General features: G+C 40.2%; 1 protein-coding gene across 1 annotated transcript; it reads right to left on the reverse strand.

The window, feature by feature from the left end:
- Positions 1-7,366: 7,366 nt before the first annotated feature.
- Positions 7,367-19,665, reverse strand: LOC307045011 (uncharacterized protein). The gene is made up of 2 exons (XM_079690470.1): positions 19,202-19,665; positions 7,367-11,755 (listed from the first exon to the last, which is right to left on the reverse strand). The coding sequence occupies exons 1-2, from the start codon at positions 19,392-19,394 to the stop codon at positions 10,542-10,544; spliced, it is 1,407 nt and encodes a 468-aa protein (XP_079546596.1). The 5' UTR covers positions 19,395-19,665; the 3' UTR covers positions 7,367-10,541.
- Between the last annotated feature and the right edge of the window lie 703 nt (positions 19,666-20,368).

Consider the following 20,368-nt stretch of genomic DNA (forward strand, 5'->3'; position numbering starts at 1 on the left):
TTTGTGTATTTTACTGTTTTACGGGGTACTGCCCTTTTCCTTTGATAATCTGAAATATTGTCTTGTGACAAGTTTTTCTTTAAAGACCTAAATGCCTTGTTTCGTTCTTTAATAGCTCTGCTACATTCCTCATTCCACCACGGAACCACTTTCTTCCTACCCTCTGTTGTTCTTTTAGGTATAGTTTTATTTGCTGCTTCTTTAATGTGCATTGTGACTTGATTTGAGCACTCCTCTATACTTCCTTCTAATGTTAACAATTGCGCTGACTCCTTACAATAAAGCCTAAATGTTTCCCAGTCAGCTTTACCAAAGCACCACCTGGTAAATACACTCCCTTCCTGTCTACATACCTTTGTATTGATGATTGTGAAAACTGGGTAATGATCACTTCCTATGGTAGAATCACTTTTAACATACCATTCACATGATTTAACTAACCTATCCGTCACCAGTGTGAGGTCCAAACATGATTGTGTCCCCCTATTCACGTCTATTCTTGTTTTTTGTCCATCATTAAGGCAAAACAGTGATCTTTCCTCGAGCATTTCTTCTACGACATCCCTGTTACTGTCTGTTTGACTGCTTCCCCAAAGGCTGTTGTGAGCATTAAAGTCACCACACCATACTTCCCTTCTATGAGCCGTCCCTGCTATTGTCTGTGAGGTTTCAATGTCCAGATTTTTACACGGGTTATAGAAATTGATAAGCTTTATGTTCCCTTCTTTCCTTGGGCTGCATATTTCTATTATGACACATTCCTTGTCGTCAGGGGATGGGACTACCCTATAGGCCAGCCCATCCTTTATGAAAGTAACACACCCTCCACCATTTTGATTGCTAACTCTATCATATCTGATAGAGCTGAACCCTGGAATCATAAAGTCTAGATGAGGTTTTAACCAAGACTCTTGCACACAAATTACATCTGGCAATGTTTGTAACTCATAGACATATTTTTTAAACTCCTGTCCATTAGCTATGAGGCTTCTAGCATTCCACTGGAGTATGTGAATTACCATTAACAACGTGCTAACCCTCATCCTGGTTGTCCGTTTCTCCCACATCTTTTGTTGCTAGTAATTCATGTATCTGATCTGCTTTTATATCTCTAATGTTAAGGAATTTCTCCGCTGCCTGCACGATGGTTTTGATTCTGTCACTTTTCTTCTTCATCTGTGCTGCAACATTAATGGTATGGCAGATGAATGTCATAAAGTTGACTTTCTTTACCACGAGAATGCTATCATCTTCTTTAATTTCCACAGGTACTTGGCTTTGATTTGTAACCTGCCTTTCTGAAATGTTGCTACCACTCTGTACTAAGTTTCTTTGAACCCTTCCACTAGAAGCCTGATTGTTTGCTTCCGTTTCCCTAACCTTCTTTAGAGCTTCTGCATATGAGACTTTACTGAGTACTTTGACCCTCTGAGCTTCTCTGGCTTCTCTCTGCACTACACATCCACCAAACGCCGCACTGTGCTCTCCTCCACAATTACAGCATTTCATCTTTGCCTCTTTTTCACATTTCCCATACTCATGTTGGCCTCCACATCTCGCACACCTTAGTTTTCCTTTACACTGCATTGCTGTGTGTCCCATTCTTTGGCATGCATAGCATCTAAGTGGTTTTGGGATGAATTCCCTCACACTGTAGTTCATGTATCCTATTTGCACAGATTTCGGTATATTTTTCTCAAACTGAATAACTACTGAAAGTGTTTCCTTCAATGTGCCATCTCTTTTGCTCATAAGTCTGTTTGCCTCAATAACTTTTCCTCCTTTAATCTCCTTTTTAACATCATCCATAGACATATTAAGTGGAACTCCAGATATGACTCCTCTCAACATTGCCATTGCTCCTGGGATATGAGCCTTTATTTTTTCCCCACTGAGTGTCGTCATTTTAAGTATTTTTCCCTGCTGTTGCTTGCTGGTTGCTTGTATCAAAACTCGTTTGTTGTTCATAAACTTGGCAAATTTGATTTTACCCATTTCTTTCTCAATTGATTTTGTCAGTTGAATCGGGTGGTAATGCCCACCATCCCGGTTGAATTCTATTATAACTTTCCACTCCTGCTCTAGTTCTGTATTCGAAATTGCTTGTTTTTCATTTTGACTGCCTTTTGGTTTTTTGTTTAAGGCTGCTGCACTCGACCAATCCGACCAACTTTGTGTTCTTTGTCTGCTAACTTTTTCCCTCAAAGCCCTTTTCTTCCTCACAGCTTTGGTTTCCTCCCATTCCATATCAGGTCTTTGGGTCCCATCTGAGCTGGTTGACATGATGATACAGTCAATGTACAGTTTATGCTAACCAGTCCAATGCTACCGTTTCTGTATGTTTCGATGATTTCCGACTCTCTCTGAACTTTCTGCAGCGTGTCTCCAACTTCACTTTCTTCTTCCGGCTTCCTCCGTCCGTTTCCGCTCGCTCTCCCTGGACAAGAGACTAGAAAACAATAAACTAAATAAAGAAAATAAAGAACCAAAACTCTAGATTATTTTTAAATTAATCAATTTCTCTTAGAAACGTAATAATCTCACAATACATATTGCCTGATGTTTTCCCTAACAGCCCTGATAGCGACAAGTCATGGAATTTTGTTTTCTTCAGTGTCTGGGAAAGCACATTTCTCTGAGTACTATAAAGCAGTAAAACATGCTCAACAGTTTCTGGCTGGCTACAGTGTATACACTTTCTAGTTGGATGCTTTCCTATTATACTTAATGTATGATTGAGACCTGTATGACCTATTCTCATCCGAGAAATGACATTTTCCTCCCTTCTTTTAAACCCCACCTTCCTTCCAACCCCCACATACCTTTGCATTTTATAAAGATGTCTTCCTGTATGCCTAAGGTCCCAATGTTCTTGCCATGTTGTTTGTGCATATTTCTGAATCAATGTGTTAACCTCCGCTTTGCTAAGTGGAACTTCTATGTCTATGTTCATAATTCTGAGTGTTTGTTTGGCCAGAATGTCCACCTGTTCATTACTATGGAATGCCATTTAAGCCAAAATTAAATAAATAAATAATTAAATACATATATATATATAAATATGCCTATGAAATAAATTATGAAATAAATAAATGAGGCAATAAATATGTATAAATGTACATTCAAATACACATTTATTTATTTAATGGGACTTTTATTTTATAATGACACATTTATTTATTTCAAGAGACTTTTATTTCACAATGACACATTTATTTATTTCAAGAGACTTGTATTTCATAATGACACGTTTATTTATTTCAGGGGACTTGTATTTCATAATGACACATTTATTTATTTCAGGGGACGTGTATTTCATAATGACACATTTATTTATTTCAGGGGACTTGTATTTCATAATGACTAATTTCCATTCCTTATAAGCAAATGAATGGATCCTGGTTAGCTCACAGATCCAGACCAAAGGAACAGCACCACAACACTGACTCAATAGCTCTTGTTTCACACTCCAGTACTCTTAAGTGGTTTGCAAACCGCCAATAAACCAAACCGGTTCCGGTTCAAGAACCGTTCTTGTGCTTTTCTGGTGCTTAACTAGTTCTTCTCTGGTTCCGAGTCCAGAGCCAGTTCTGGACTACAGCCTGATTTAGCTCTTCCTGTTTCAGCCGCAGCGGAGCCGCCGGCTCTAAACACCGAAAAGCGGTTCTCAGCTGACCCCACTTAGCTGCCCGGCAAGAACCAAGAACCACGCTCACGTCAGAAGGGGGAGATGGCAAAATATCATTTTATCTCTCATCAAAGATAGCTAAAAACACGCATTATTGTACTCGGGAAGGGAGTTTGACAGAGTATTACTCAAAGTACACAATAAAAGTACTTCATTGTATTTGGGGTAGTAGTCTAACAAGTACTGGGTCCAAAATACCAATTTTATTAACAAGTTATTGCTAGAAATAATTTTATCTCTCATCAAATAGCAGAAGTGGCATGATTTTCTTCTCAGGAGGGGACTTTGAGAGAGTATTACCCAAAAAGTACATCTTATTGTAGCAGTCAAACTGGACTGAGTCAAACAGTGTCAGTTTTATTAAGAACTAATGTTGTATTGCAGTCTTTTATTGCAAATAAAGCAGACATAAACATGCATTATTTTACTCTTGTACAGCGATTACCGTAAAGGCGCTATTAATTGCGCACTCAAAAATGAATAGCTGCTGATTTGACCAAGCGAACGCGAGAGACGGCTGAGTTGACCACAGTTATGCAACCGAAGCTAATCTGACTATCTTGACTACTTGTTGCTATCCTATTGTGGCATAAGCCGTTTTCTACAGGCACATTTTACCTTATCGTGCTTGAATTGGAATAAAAAAAGGTGCCAGTACTCTAAATCAGCAACTGTTTCAAGTCAATTTATTTATACAGCACAAAAACAAGAATTTGGCTCAAAGTCATAGTATATCCTATAATGCTGGTGGGTTTGTCTCTTTACTGTATATTTTAGAAAGGCTCACTGTACGTAAACAAAATGACTCAGGGTGCATCTGAGATTAGAGGTACTATTTTAAAGTACTATTTTTATAAGTGGGGAGTGGATCTAACACAAGATTTTTTTTTTAAATATTGAAGTTAAATGCATCAATCTGGTGCACTTTGAGAGCAAAATTAAGCGATCTATACATCTCTCAACATCCATATGAAACAGAACTGTAAACAGATTTTCTATTTCTTTATGGATATTTTACAAATCACTCCCTTTTTAAACTCCATTAAACGAATAAATAAAAACAAGGATAATTGTGTGTTATTGTTGAGTAAATAACAGTGTGTTATTTTGAAAAGAATAACAAATTAGAAGGAAAAAAACGATTTTAAAAATACAGATTTCAGTATTTTGAGGCTCTAAGCACCATTTATTTTCCTCACAGACGGCAAAAAAAAGAGATCTTCTGTCCTTTCTTCTTAGGAAGTACAGAAACACGTAACTCTGGATTTGTTTTCATGTTTGAGGTTCAATAAACGACACAGCAGCTTTTTGGTATGTTAAAACTATTATTTTCTGCCTCGTTCATGAGAGTAACAGCTGGCGAAATTACAGCCTCGCCTACTGATTTTAATTTAACCATATATCGAGCCCGATTGTCGATTTCAAATGTGTGCTCTAAAATGATATTTATAAACAACTATTATCCTCATTATAAGCAAGACAATAAACGGCAAAGATATGTAGAAAATAAACGTATTTGAGATACGTTCATAACAAACGTCACGTGGGAGAAAATACGTTAAACGTAAATGAGAATGCAGTTTAGTTCTGTGGGAACGTAATTTTTAGGAGACAGGGTTGTGCGCCTTGCCAACGGAGCCCTGCGCCCCGCCTGAAATTCAAGGTGTTTTTTTGTTGTTGTTTTTTTTAAATATATATATAGCACCAAATTGCAACTGAAGTAATCTATCTACGGTCACTTTTCACATTGAACATGTGCTCTTAAATAAACTAAACGCCTATGTTATTTATCCAATGGGCAATCCGCCATCCCCCCCCACACACACACACACGAATGCACACACTCACAATCAGAGACAAGAGTGGAAGAAAGGAGGAGAACAACAAAGTGTAAAAAAGTCAAACAAATCTGCATTATTGCCCCGAGCTCTGCAGTCTGCCCATTTGTGTGTCGTCATCGGCAATGTATGACAAGCAGACAGCACAGGGTTGCAGCAGGTATGTTATATGCTGTAGTCAGGTGATTTAAATGTTTAACATCTACACCAACGACCAACCAAAAAGTGTAGACACCCACCGCTTCATCTATGCAGACGATCTTGGCATAGGTGCACAAGCCACTGATTTCAAAATTGTGGAAGACAGACTCTCTAACGCTCTGGCAGAGCTAACACCTTACTATGAAGAGAACCACCTACGTGCAAACCCATCTAAGACACAGGTGTGTGCCTTACACCTGAGAAACCGTGAAGCCAAGCGCCAACTGAAGGTCAGCTGGTCAGGAACCTCCCTTGAACACTGTGAGCACCCAGTCTACCTAGGGATAACCATGGACAGATGCCTCTCTTTTAAGACCCACACTGAGAAGAGCAAGTGCAAAGTGAGTGCGAGGAATAACATCATCCGCAAGCTCACCGGCACGACCTGGGGTACAAACCCACAGACTCTGAAGTCAACCGCACTAGCCCTCTGCTACTCAGCTGCCGAGTATGCCTGCCCAGTATGGGAACGAGCTGCCCATGCTAAGAAGCTGGATCTCGCCCTCAATGCTAGCTGCCGCATTATCACAGGCTGCCTGAAATCAACACCTACAGACCGTCTGTACATCCTGGCAGGCATAGCCCCACCAGAGATACGACGAAATGCAGCAAGCAAGAAAGAGCGCCAACAACAGTCTACTGACCAAAGACATCCTCTCTTTGGCCATGTGCCAGCCAAAAGCCGCCTTAAATCCAGGAAAAGTTTCCTGAAGAGCGTCCCAACCCTCGGAATACCGAGCACAAGCAGTGAAAGAGTCACTCGGTGGGAAGAAAGACTTGACAACCTCCCATCAGCAACAACAATGGAGCTAAAGGCGAGCGAGGCACTGCCCCCTGGAGCAGACACCAACTACGCAGTGTGGAAATGCTTAAACAGAATAAGATCCGGTGTTGGACGTGCAAAAGCCACTCTCGCCAAATGGGGATACCTAAATGATGGGGACGTTGTGTGTGACTGCGGCATTGAACCACAAACCATGCAACACCTCCTGATATGCCCCCTGCTGGAGCAACCCTGCACAACATCGGACTTGGCAGAGTTTAATGAGAAGGGACAGCAATGTGTTCAGCTGTGGCTGAACCACATCTAACCAAGCCCTGTAACTGACTGCCTTGTGGACACGATAAGAAGGTGATTTAAATGTATCAATGAAAGGAAGAAGTGTAGGCTACATGATAAGAAGGGAATACAGTTTGAATAAAAGTAATACAGTACAGTGTAACACTGTACTTTATCACTTTTTAATGTACAAATACTTTGTTACTGTACGATGTCAATAACAATAATCCACAGCTCCTCTCTCTGCTCCAGAGAATAACAAAAATTCAAAATAAAAAAAATAAAAATCGGGGCACCCTACCAAGGCAGTAAACCTAGGGGAAACACTGAGTGGATCCGGAAATACAAGTGTGAATCCTTTTGCGGATCATGTGTGCATGTGTGTATTATGAGACTGTTCTGAGCCCATACACCGTGGTCTGCGGAGACAAGGAACATGTGTCAGACTGAATCAGAGACCAGCAGTTCAATGAAACTAAACTAGTCACTAGTTATTTGGCTAAAATAGGACGTGCCACCTGGCTGAGAAAAATATGATGAGGTTGAAACGTATGATAAAAACCTGGTGTTAAACGGGACTTCGGTTCTGTTAATATACTCTAGAAACAACATCTAGATATATTTTAACATTACTTAATAAGTTACACAGGATAAAAACTAAATAACATAGCTGACACAATTAAAACTAGCTGAAACTACAGACTTGGTAACATAAATGTAATAAGCTTTGAGTTTGCAATGTGTAATGTTAGACCTGTTAAGAAAAAAACGTCTATATTTTTCTTTAGCTTTACAGAGATGCTGTATTATATCAGTTTGGTATTGTCCACTGCCAAAGTGTTTGAAAGGTTGGTACACAAATACATTATTCTATAAATATTATGGATCCCTCTGGTTTTTTGTGTGATTTTACTGTTTCATAGTTACATGAATGTTTATATGACTTGTGATGCCAGAAAACAGGAAGGACAGATGAAGGTCAGGAGAGTGTTACCCATCAGGTGAAGGAATCCAGGACGGAGGGCAGGGCGTAGTCTTGCAGCTGGAAAAGCTCCGACGGCTCGCAGTCCACCTGGAACCGGTTGGAGTCGTTGTTGAACTCCGACAGGCAGACGAAGTAACGCCAGCCGGACATCACGTAGGAGAGCTGGGGGAAAATTTGCTTCAAACACTTATTTTTTTAAAGGTATCACAGTTTCTTTCTTGTTAATTTACAACTTTATGAGTTATTTCCCAGACTAATACACCCTTCCTCTGGCTTTTAACCGACATAGGCCCTCAAACACTGTAATATCCTTCTCTATGTGAACATAGAGCCTGGATTATCACCAAAAATCACAGGATTGATGTGTCTTGTATGCTGAGTTGATCTTATCCGCTTCACAAATGTTGTCTTAGATGATTGCTTTCCCTTTGATTTAACAGGCATTGATTTTTCTGCTTGAATATTTCTGGCTGTGAAAAATAAATGCAAGATAATAGACAAGGTGACACAGAGAAATATTTCTAGCTGTGAAAGACTTGAGCTGTCTTTATAAGTGTTTAAAACTGCAGTCTAACTTCCAATCGTCTCATTAATAAATGTCAGACTTGCAGTGTGGTATAAAAGGCGAAATAATTTTTTTAAATGGAAAGCGTTAAATGTGTGCAGCAGTCGATACCATCTGGTCTATAACTTTAAATATGTTATCATGTTTATGTGAAAATGAAGAAATCTCAAAGGTTCAGAACCTTTTTCCTTAAGTGAGTCCCTTTTATGTTATGACTTTCACTTTATATTAAATACATAACAATAACAGTGTAGAACATCTAATAAACTTCACTATGAATCCAGAACAATACAACTGTAGGAGTATAAAGCCAGATGTTTGCATGCATTTTGAGTGGATCGTGCTGTTCATCCTATGTGATGTATATGAAAAGAAAAAAAGTCTAAATATTTTAAGAAAAAAGCTGTGAAACAATCTCAATAATTGGCAGCAAAAATGTAAGGTTTTTTAATTGGAATAACAGGATACATGTTGAGATAGGACATTGCAATATCTTAAGAGAAGAATATTAAAAGATACAAAACACAAACTCTTTTGGCTCCTTCCTTTCTTTCTACTGGATCTTTATTGGCTTTGTACTGGCTATCTTCTAGCTCTATTCAGGTTTTATCTAGCTCTATCCCTGATAATTTTCAAAACCTGAAGGGTCTATACGGACTATCTTCTGGTTCTTGTCTGCATCCATCCACTATTTATTGTCTCTGTCCAGTGAATTACACTTTTGTTACTGGAGCAGGTAAAGCACACAACAGATACTTTCAGCATTATCGGAGCACAAAGTAGAAGCTTGGATGAAACACAGCGGACTTCTAAATAATGAACACCCGCAACTTAGAACAAATAAAGTTGGGTTTTATGCATTCTAATATTGCAATGCAAACCCATGATGTAATGACAGTAATTAAGAATAATTTAGTCATTGAATGCTCATTTCAGTAGGTTTAATCAAGCAAAAAATAAACATATTGGACATGGCCTCAAGACTGTAACCTCTCCACATTCTGTTGAAATAGTGAATTACTAGCCATATCTTAACACATTGCTGTTTTGAATTATAATATGTGGATGACAGTTGAACTGAATGATGCAACATTTATGCAATCGTCTGGAAAGAAGACATATCGCTCTGTTGGCGTTGTTTGGACAACAAGAACAGAGTGAAGCTCTCATTTCATAAACAATTTTTGAGTACAGACACCATCCTGCAGAGAGCACACAATCCAAAAGCACGTTTTTGGTCTAGCATCACTTTACAAAACGTTTGCATTAAGAAACTAAGACTAGCTGGACCATTGTAAAGGTCGGTCCACCTTAAATGAGAAGCAGGTGAAAGGCAGGACGCGGGAACTTGGTCCTGAGGAGATGTAACGATTATTAAACAACAAATAGTCGAGTCAAGGGGTCAAAGAAATGAACATTTGTGATTATTCGCGGGGGAAATCAGGCTTAGGGAGTAACGTATTACATCTAACGGCATTGGGTAATTAGGATACAAAATAGGCAATGTATTCCCTTACAGTTACAGAAGCAAAAACAATCAGATAACAGGTACATTTATGCAAACCAGGGCTGCATTAAAAGGGGGCCGATCATGCAAAATGCACTTTTCATGTATTTTATACATAAACATGTGTCCCCTCTGTGTAAAGAGATTCTGAAAGTTTCAGGAAAAAGTATTTGCTCACTTTTTTTCCCGATTAATTTATATAAAAACCTGTCTGAAAATGAACTGATCAGATTTTGGCCACTTTATGATGTCATAACGATTTGTTGGTTTGTGTAACCATTAGCCAATCACCAACCAAGATAACACCCGCCCACCTTTTCACCTAAATCTCCTCCTAGAGCACCATTGTGTTCTTTTTAACCAAATATCTCTCAGAGGGGCATGGGGAGTGGCTCCTTATTTTCATCTAAAGTAACAGACAGAGAATCAGCACTTTTGAAACAGGGCGGAAACAGAGGGGTTTATGGGATGCTGCAATGATCTGTTTGGTATTTGAAGCCAAACACTTCAGAGACATGTTTTGAATATATTTGATACCTAAAATATATTGATGAAAAACAGTATAACAGGGGACCTTTAAGACACTAAGACTAGCTGGTCCATTGTAAAGGTCAGTCCACCTTAAATGAGCAGTAGGGGATCAGTAGGTGAAATGCAGGACACGGGAACTTGGTCTTGAGGAGAACTGTCATAAGACTTATTCATTGTCCTCTCCCACAGCTTCTGTTTCTATCTGTTCAGCTGAGCTGCTGATTGGAGGATCTGCCTCTCCGTTATCCTCAGTTTGAATTTCATTAGGCTGTGAGGACTGACGACTAACACACTTGTGTCTTTTGAAATCACTATGCCATTTAAATCTTCTGTCACAAACATTGCAGCTGTATATTTCCTCTCCTGTGTGGACTCTCATGTGTGACTTTAAACTTCCCCTTGTTGAAAAAGCTTTCTTACAAATAGAGCAGCTAAAGGGTTTCTCTCCTGTGTGGATTCTCATGTGTTGATTTACATGTGTTCTCGTTGCAAAAGATTTCTTACAGACTGAGCAGGTGAATGGTTTCTCTCCTGTGTGGACTCTCATGTGTTTTTTTAAACTTGCCCTCTCTGAAAAAGGTTTCTTACAAACTGAGCAGCTAAAGGGTTTCTCTCCTGTGTGGATTCTCATGTGTCGATTTACATTTCTTCTCGATGCAAAAGATTTCTTACAGACTGAGCATCTGTATGGTTTCTCTCCTGTGTGGCTTCTCATGTGTTTTTCTAAACTTTCACTCAATGCAAAAGATTTGGTACAAACCGAGCAGTCTATTGGTTTCTCTCCTGTGTGAATTCTCATGTGTCGCTGAACATTTCTTCTATATTTAAAATATTTCGTACACACGGAGCAGCCAAATTGTTTCTTTACAGCACTACGGCTTGAATCACTGACAGATTCTTGTCTATTTTTCCGTGAGTTTGAGCCTGACACAGGTTCTCTGGTCTTCTTCCAATCATCACTGTGTTCAGTGTCAGGTTCAGAAGAGTCTCCAGTGTCACGTTCAGAAGAGTCTCCAGTGTCGTCCTCAGTCTTTGATTGTAAACTGCTCTCTGGATCTGAGTTCCTTGCTGGTTCTGGTCCTCGACAGTCATCTCCATCAGCTTCTGTTTCCATGTGTTCAGTTTGTCTTTGATGAGGCTGTGAGGACTGAGGTTTCTCTTTATCATCTTCACTCTTCACAGGGTCAGGAGTGAAAGTGAACTTGGTGATATCAGCCTCCTCCAGCTCCTGAAGCTGCTCTCTCTCCTGACTGATCCTGAGTTCCTCCTGTTGCTGCTTAATGTGTGGGGGGGGCTCTGGGTCCTCCTGTTCCAGACTGGTGCTCCACTCCTGCTGGTCAGGGAGAAGCTCTTCTTTAACCACCACCAGCAGCTGGACGTCTGCAGTAAACAGGCAACACAGTCAGAAAAAACTGTTAAGTGTTAGCATTTAAAAATCTAATCACCATTAAAATGGGAGCATCACGCAGCTTTCCCCTGCTAAGAGTTTTCTACACGGAGAAACTCAGCTAAACGCTGCCGTGATTAAATGCCATATTATGTTCCAAACCACTTCAAGCATTATTTCTGAAACAGCATGGAGCTCAAACCTTTCTCTCTCGCAGGGTTTACCGCAAGGACATTACGTTACACATATTCTCTCCAGTACAGTGTTAGCTCTGAGTGTTAGCATGCTTGCTAATGTAAACACAGACCATATTACTCCCAAAACACGCTGCTCATTGTTTCTGATACAGCAAATAGCTTGACATGTTCTTTCTTAAGTGTTTACCGCTAGAAGTGCCATTATATGTATTATATATAAACATGTATATAGACATCCTACTGAATACACAGACACACAGCTGCGAGAGGGGATGCAGCTAGACCAGTGGTTCCCAACCTGGGGGGGCCCCGGGGGGGCGCAGCGCTATTGCAGGGGGAGGGGGGCGTGAAGCTTGGAAAGAAGTTGTAAACAAACATTGTTTGCTCGTAAAATAAATAAAATTGACACATTTTTAACACAACCGGCAGTTAAAAGAAAAGTGGACGAGCCCCCGACAAGTTTTTCAGCTATAATGCCAAAATCAACAAAGTTTGAGCTCTCTCTCTCTCTCTCTAACTCCTAAAGGACAAACATGTCCTGGAAGCACAGGAGCAGGGATTGAGGAGGAAAAAGCAGGAATTGAGGAGGAAAAAGGAGCAAATGGAATTAGAAGGAAACATTACTGCCACCATTGCAAAAATGAAAGTGTTAGCAGCCCCCAGGGGATCAGCTAATTGTTCTATATCATCCAATGGCATGTAGTCATATTTTGACAAAGGGAAATACAGTTTGTACCATTAAAACAACCAATCATAACCACCACAGACAGAGCTGTCACTAACATTGATACAGCTCCCCTAACACCCAATGCAGGGATCAGGAATCTAGATGAACATCTACATGTAGTGTCTCCAGATCCAGTAACTGCCACAAGCAACAGTGACAAGTGCAATATATTTTCAGTCATGAAAAAACAAAATGAAATAACCGCTTTATTAATCCAGCAACAGTGTCTATCATCCATGCCCAAGAAAGAAATTCCAGTGTTTAATGGTGGCCCACTTCAGTACCAAACATTTGTGAGATCTTTCGAATTCAATATTGAAAGCAAAAACAATAACCCCAGAGACTGCCTCTACTACCTGGAGCAATATACAACAGGACTGCCCAGAGACCTTGTACGGAGTTGCCAACATATAGCCTCAGACAGTGGATTCAGTAAGGCCAAATGGTTACTACAACAGAACTTTGGCAATGAACATAACATTGCTACAGCATACATGGAAAGGGCTCTTTCATGGCCATTAATAAGGGCTGAGGACACCATAGGCACGTTCACACCGCAGTACTTTTCCCACTTTAGTTCCGATATAGTTCCGAAATGTCGCGTTCACACCAAAAAGAGCCGGAACTAAAATTAGTTAATGAGAACCTTTTTACCCCCTTTTTAGTCCCTGCTAGAGAGCAGGTACTTTTGTGGGAGAAAAAGGTTCCTATGTCTGATTGGCTGGGCGGATTGCAAACCACGCCCGTAAAACTCCCCAAAAATGTTGTGAAGCCGCCATTTTATTATCTTCGCATTAGCATTATTAGCATTAGCATTAGCCCAGCGCACAAACGGAGAGAGAAGTGACGTCAGCGGCTTCATTTGCCTAATCCTCCCCCAGGGACTTATTCCGGTGTGAACGCGATCTGTACTTAGTTCATGAGAACTAAAGAGTTCTCATGAACTAAGTTCTCATGAACCTTTGTGGGAAAAGTACTGCGGTATGAATGCGCCTAAGGGCTCTACAGGCATACACGGTCTACCTTAGAGGATGTTGCAATGCGATGGAAGATGTGAACTACATGTTTGAGCTCAACATTCCAGCAAACATGCTAGCCATTTTAAAGAAACTTCCATATAGGCTGAGGGATTTATGGAGAACTGTAGCATGTGACATCCAGGAAAAACACCACCAAAGAGCTGCCTTCAAGCGTATTGTGGAATTCCTTGAAAGGCAAGTACAAATTGCTACAGATCCCATATTTGGGGACATTAAAGATCCCCCTCCCGTAAGCAAAGACATAAGAAGGCCACAGCCTCATCCAAGTGGAAGCATCTTTGCAACCAATGTGGAAGTTACAGAAAATAAATATGACGGAAGCACTGTAGAAAACTGCTTGTATTGTAGATGTGAACATGCTCTGGAGATGTGTCCACAGTTAGGAAGGAGGACACATCATGAAAGAAATCACATTTCTTAAAGAAAATGGTATTTGTTTTGGCTGCCTGTGTAAAGGACACATAAGTAGAGACTGCAGGAAACGAATGAGGTGCAACATATGCAATCTAAATCATCCCAGAATGTTGCACATCTACCAACAAAGGAAGGAAATGGAAAATGAGCAGGAGGAAATGGAAGAAGCATCTGCAAACAGTGCTGAAGCCTCAATTCAGACAGGTGGCCTTACTGGGGCCGGTGAAGATGGTTGCAAACTCTCCATAGTACCAGTCCAAGTTAAAGCCAAAAAGGGGAACACAACAGTGCATACCTATGCATTTCTTGACCCAGGCAGTACTGCTTCGTTTTGCACATTAGGCCTTATGAACAAACTTAACCTCCAAGGAAGAAGGTCAAACATTCTGCTGAGAACTAAGGGTCAAGGTTGTTGAAACCAGCATTGTGTCAGGCCTAGAGGTTGCTGGACTGCATAACAGCAACTTTTGTGATCTCCCGGCATATACACTCAGAAGACTATGCCCGTGCACAAAGGAAACATCCCACGTCAAACCGACATCAATCAATGGTTGCATTTGAGGGATGTTTGTCTACCTGAAATTGATGCTGAAATTGAGTTGCTGATTGGTTCAAAATGTTCCAAAAGCCCTTTAACCAATTGATGTAATCAGGAGTGTGGGGGATGGACCTTATGCTGTAAAAACCATGCTCGGTTGGACAGTTAAAGGACCATTAGGAGGATGTCCTGATGATACTCGGGACAAAACTTCATCAAGTGTAAAAATGGCCGAAGCGCTGGTCTTATCTGCTTTTAACGGAGAGGAGATGGACACTGAAAAGGCACAAAAGAAGGCTGATAGGAAAGAGAAAGGGGGCCAGAATAGCAAGAGAATTATCCGTGCTCCCATTGACAGTGAAGACAGTGAGCCCGAGCAAGAGAAAGGTGGAGAAATAGAGGAGGAACAAACGAATGGAGGTGAGGAAGGAAGCTACATCTATGAAGGAACATAAGAAGAGAAAGAAGAGGGAAGCTAAAGAGAGAGGGCAGCTTGAAAAACAAATTGCCAGTCAACCGCTGAAGGTACACGGATTAATGAGTCAAATGTCAAACTTGAAATGTGAACTTTCACAAGAAGAAGAAGCGTATAAGGCTCTTGAAATCCAGATTAACACTCAAAAAGCACCAGGAATGGAAGCAGAAAAATATGTTGTCAAAGAGGAACTACAAAATATTAAATTGCAAGCTAAAACTCGAGGAATGGGAAGACCTAAGACTGTTACACGTACTGTAACGTTTCAAGAACTAGTAAAATGCTGAAGTAAATCCAGGGGCAAACTCGCAGACAGTAAAACTGACAGTGGAAAACACGATCATGCAAATAAGAAAAAACAGGAATGTCTGGTGACTAAACAGAAACGTTGAGATAACGAGAAGCCAACGATTAAAGAGTCCAAAAATCCACGCAGGAAAAGAGGATTGAGATCCCTCGGATGGAGAACATGGTGGCAAACAAGAAGAAAAGGGACTCGTACGTATGCTTCGGATCAAGACTGCTTTCTTGAGCAGACCAATTAACGAAGTTAGCCTTCTTCAGGATGCAGAGGAATTTTTCCAAGTCTAAACAGACTATTTTTTGTCTTTTTTATTTTATTTTTTTCTCTCCTGCCCCCTGCCCCCTGCACACACACAAACCACCACACTAAGCATTTTTACTGATACTGATTAGTGGGTAAAGATCACTTTTCCAAAAAGACTGCAATATGTGAACTCTGAACAAAAATAATTCAAGAAAGAGATCTGGACGTATATTGTGTTTATTGTCATTTATTATAGTGTAATTATAATTTTGTGAAATGATAATTAGGGGCCGGTATTGTAGGTCCCATAATACTACTTAGTTCATTATTTGTATTATTATTATTATTATTTGTTTACGTCACTTGTATTTGTTTGTTGACCACTTCCGGTAATTGTCACATGGGTATGGTTTGTCTATTTAAGTCACCTGTTTCATGTCGAGTGGGATGACAGAGGGTGAGCTTGTGCTGTCATTTTTTCTGTTGACCGTTTTGTCCATAGTTACTATGTTTTGATTTTGTTTATTAAATATCCTTAAAACTATTGCTTCAATATCGACTTTCTTTTCGAAAACGCGTCACAGTTTATAGCCAAGTTTAGCCTCTCGGCGACTCAAACGTAACTGGGGATTGAACCGCCACAATTATCTTTCGATCCCGTTTGAATTGTGCCACGAATTACACATATTATGTTTGTCAATCTTAAAACATCATTTCCATATAAAAAAAGTCACAGTTTGTCGTAAAACTGTTGAAATATAAGACTATGAAAAATACGCAACTAGAAAGACTACAAATCCCAGAGTCGCGTAAGTGACATTAACGTTACACATTACACTCGCGTTACTCACCGAAACCCTGTAAAGCCGGTCCCGCATGCTGGCTCTTACGGAACCGACTAACTCCCCTTTTGTGTATGTTAGGGCTGTATCCGAATATCCGAATATCCATTCATTGGAGTACTATTCGGGTTTCAATTTCGTTATTCGGATATTCGTTTTTTTTTTTTTTTAATGTATTGAAATCTCCAATATCAACGTAAGAGCTTGTGCCTCTTCGGGGGGTGCTAACACTTAACCATAAACGTTATCGTTTACTTTCTCCGTCTTTATATGTAGATATTACTTTTCTCCGTTAATCTCCGTTACGTTGCTTCCATAGCAACAACAACTTCCTGTCAACAGCACTAACTCTCCTTCAAAATAAAAGCATGTCCATAAATAGGAAGCGAAGCCAAATTACACTTAAAACATATACAACTGCAACGGCAGTAGCAAACACAATGCGATATCCTTTTCAATTTCAAAGAACACAAATTGGGTTCTATACATTAACAAATAACTATAAAAAACAACAATACTGTAGAATAACAAAATGAATGCCGTGAATACACCGATATACACGTGTTGAAGCGGTTCGCTGCTGATTACTACGCCCCCCGCACCGCACCCCATCCCCCCGCGCGGGCCAAATATTTGAATATTCACTGCTGATTGCTACCGAATATCCGGAGCCCGAAAAATTGTTTTCGTGACAGCCCTAGTGTATGTACAGCTCTCAACATGCCCAGACTTGAAATGTGCCGACGTGAATGCCATCTTGGTGTTGGTGACGTGTGCGAGACCAGAGATGTAGTTCATAGAGCGGTTCACACAAAAAAATGTGGCACTTCACAGCTTTACGACACATTTGAATTTTTTTGACTTGCAAAATTATCTTTTAAATTAACAAACATCATATGTGTAATTCATGGCACAATTCAAACGGGATCGAAAGATAATCTTTCTCTCTCCATTGACTTCAATAAATAATTTTTCCGAAATAAGGTCCCACGGAGGTCCCCCGGATGGGGAGGGACTTCGCCTCTCTATGGCGGTCAATTCTGACCGAAAACATCACAGGCGTTTCACTGTTGAATAAATCACTAAAAAATCAATGCAAGTGATGATCATCAAGTGTATATGTTCAGAGGTCTAGTGTGGAGGATAACATAAGGTCTTGAGGCAATTGGATGAAAAACACAATATTTATGATAAAAAAGTCACTTTTGACCCGAAACGCAAGAGAAGGGTTTATTAAGAAGGCAGTTTTTCCAGGCCTCTACCGTAATGCATAGGATTCGCGCACCGCAATACAACTGGCGGGCTGGCTTCACTGTGTTTTCCGAAGTGGATACTGGCTTGACCGCAGTAAAAAAGAAGTCTCAGTGATTATAATAACATGAAATATGAAGGGTCTATTTCAAGCTTGTTATGTAAATAAGTTCTTAGGCTTTTTTGTATCAACTAAGATTTGTTAGAACATTTTATCAACATGAATTAACTGAATTTATTTTAAAAGTGGGCTTATTAATAGTGATGGCGAGATGAAGCCTTATAAGGCTTTGAAGCTTTCCAGCCAATTGGTTCGGAAAAAGGGTACATCTCATGAGGCTTCATCATGTGCTTCATTTGAACACAAACCCCCTGTTGGTCAAAGTGTGTCGAACAGGCAGATTGGACATCTCAACAGAGTGCTCCATCTCATACCGAGTTCCCAACGAGTAAAGCCTTAGAATAACTCTAAACAACGAACATAAAATCATATTTTCATGTTAACAATATTGTTTTTATTCCAGTTTAATGATTGTGATTGGAAAGCCTAAGGAGGCTGGTAAACATTGCAAAGAGGGATTTGTATTCATTAATAATATTCGTAAACGTAACCATGTTGTAGCCTGAGAAAGGCTAAACTATATAAAAGAATACATTTAGTAACTACATTATCTCATTTAGCTGTAGCTTTTATAAACAAAAATAAAAGACGACTTGAACAGTCGTTGAACCAGGGACCTGCGGTTGAGAGTCGTCTGCTTTCGAGCTGAGCCACAGCCCACACACTGGATCTACCTGAAGATACTGGATACTATTTATTCCTGTATTTATTCATGTTTTCATTCCTACATTTATTCATGCTTTTATTTATTTGTACTTATGACATGTTCCGACCTCTATATAAGTGAGGGTCTGAGCTCTCTTAATTCCATCGTGTCACCGGGCCCGGGTACAGGAGGGGTAATATGGTTCTTATTATACATCCATGGGTATGAGCGTTGTGGTTCAACCGATCTGAAGCACTTTGTGAAGCAGTCACGTGGTATTGACAGGCAGCGAGGCTTCGTTTGTCATCGGTGACGTCACTGGCCCAAAACGATACAAGCCTCGATACAAGATTCACAAAAAGCTTCAGGGATTACTCGACAGACACACGCTCCGAAGCCTCGGCGCAATACGTAACATCACTACTTATAAACACATGAATACTACTGTGTAATATATCTGTACATATATATTTAAGGGGTAGGTTACAATATAAGAAAAGCACAAGTTTCATTTGTGGGCCACATTTCATTATACTTTTTGAATTAGCTGAGGGTCGATTCAAAATGGCCAGCGGGCCGCATTTGGCCGCACTTTGGATACCCCTGATTTAAAGTGTTGATTAAGAGTAAAGGGAACAGACCTGCTCTTTGTATCCGAAGCTGAGGCTGTAAAACAGCGTCTAGTAGTTTCTGGAGTCTCTCGTTCTCCTCTTTTGAACGAGACAGCTCCTCATCGTGCTCTGCTACAGTTTTTTCAAACAGAGCAAATATATCTTCAGCAGCAGCAGTGAGTCGCTGCTTCTTCAACGACAGCAGCATTTGGACTTTACTCATGTTTACTAGATCACGTTTTCCTGCAAACTCCGTTAAACACACCGTTTCTCTCCCAATCAAACTCTCGATCTGACTAGTGTTGCTAAGGTGTTTCCAGCTAGCATGCTAAGCTAGCTCCTATCGACCGTGGTAAACGCTCCAGAAAAAAGAGCACAGAGTCCATTCAGAGGTTTATGCAGACACACAGATGATGGATCAGTAGTGCTGGAGCTCACACACACTTTCTCAGGAACACACAGAAAGAGAGAGAGAACTGTAGCGACGAGACTTCTTCTTCTTCTTCTTTGGTGTTTACTGGCGGTTGGCAAACCAACTTGTAGGTTTATTACCGCCACCAACTGGATTGGAAAATGCTGGATACACAAACTATATTTCAAGAAGTGTAGCAAAAGTCAAGACCGCAGATTTGTCGATTTATACTGCCACAGAGCAGATTCGTCAAGTCGTAATGACTGATTTGAGAGGTTGTAATAACCAAGTTGCAGTTGTTATGGAAAATATATTTTAAAAATATGTATTTTCTGCAAGTGAACATTTCATCACTAAGTTCATTTTTTTTCTACAAGCTACAAAACTTTTTTTGTTCTTCTTTGACTTCACATTTGGTTCAAAGTTACGTGGATATTTTATACAAGTGTAAATGTATTCACACAAACTCAGATTTCTTTTCTGCAAGTGCTCACATCAAGTTTTACACGCTCTCGCATTTTGCACCATATCTACCTTCATACCATGCTTCCCTGGTGGGATGGACTAGATGCAGGGAAACAACGCAAGTTAGGGACGCAAGGATTCCATTTAACCGAAGTGATACGCAGCCAGTTCTTACATAGACATATAAAGAGTAGATGCCGCATCGACCGCTACTGCCCATAGGCTAGTTGCACAAGATGGCGTCTATCAACTTCCGGCGGCTGGGTGTGGGCCCGAGTACTTCCGGTCTTCGGTGTGGAGTTGTTTGGGGAGTTAGCGAT

The sequence above is a fragment of the Notothenia rossii genome (genome assembly GCF_949606895.1).
Source record: "Notothenia rossii genome assembly, chromosome: 6".
Lineage (NCBI taxonomy): Eukaryota > Metazoa > Chordata > Actinopteri > Perciformes > Nototheniidae > Notothenia > Notothenia rossii.

Bases quoted from the DNA above. Each gene is read 5' to 3' on its own strand.
- LOC307045011 (XM_079690470.1), bottom strand. From the start codon at position 19,394: ATGAGTAAAGTCCAAATGCTGCTGTCGTTGAAGAAGCAGCGACTCACT. The intron at 11,756-19,201 runs GTCTGTTCCCTT...TGTTTACTGCAG, and splicing joins GCTTCGGATACAAAGAGCAG to ACGTCCAGCTGCTGGTGGTG.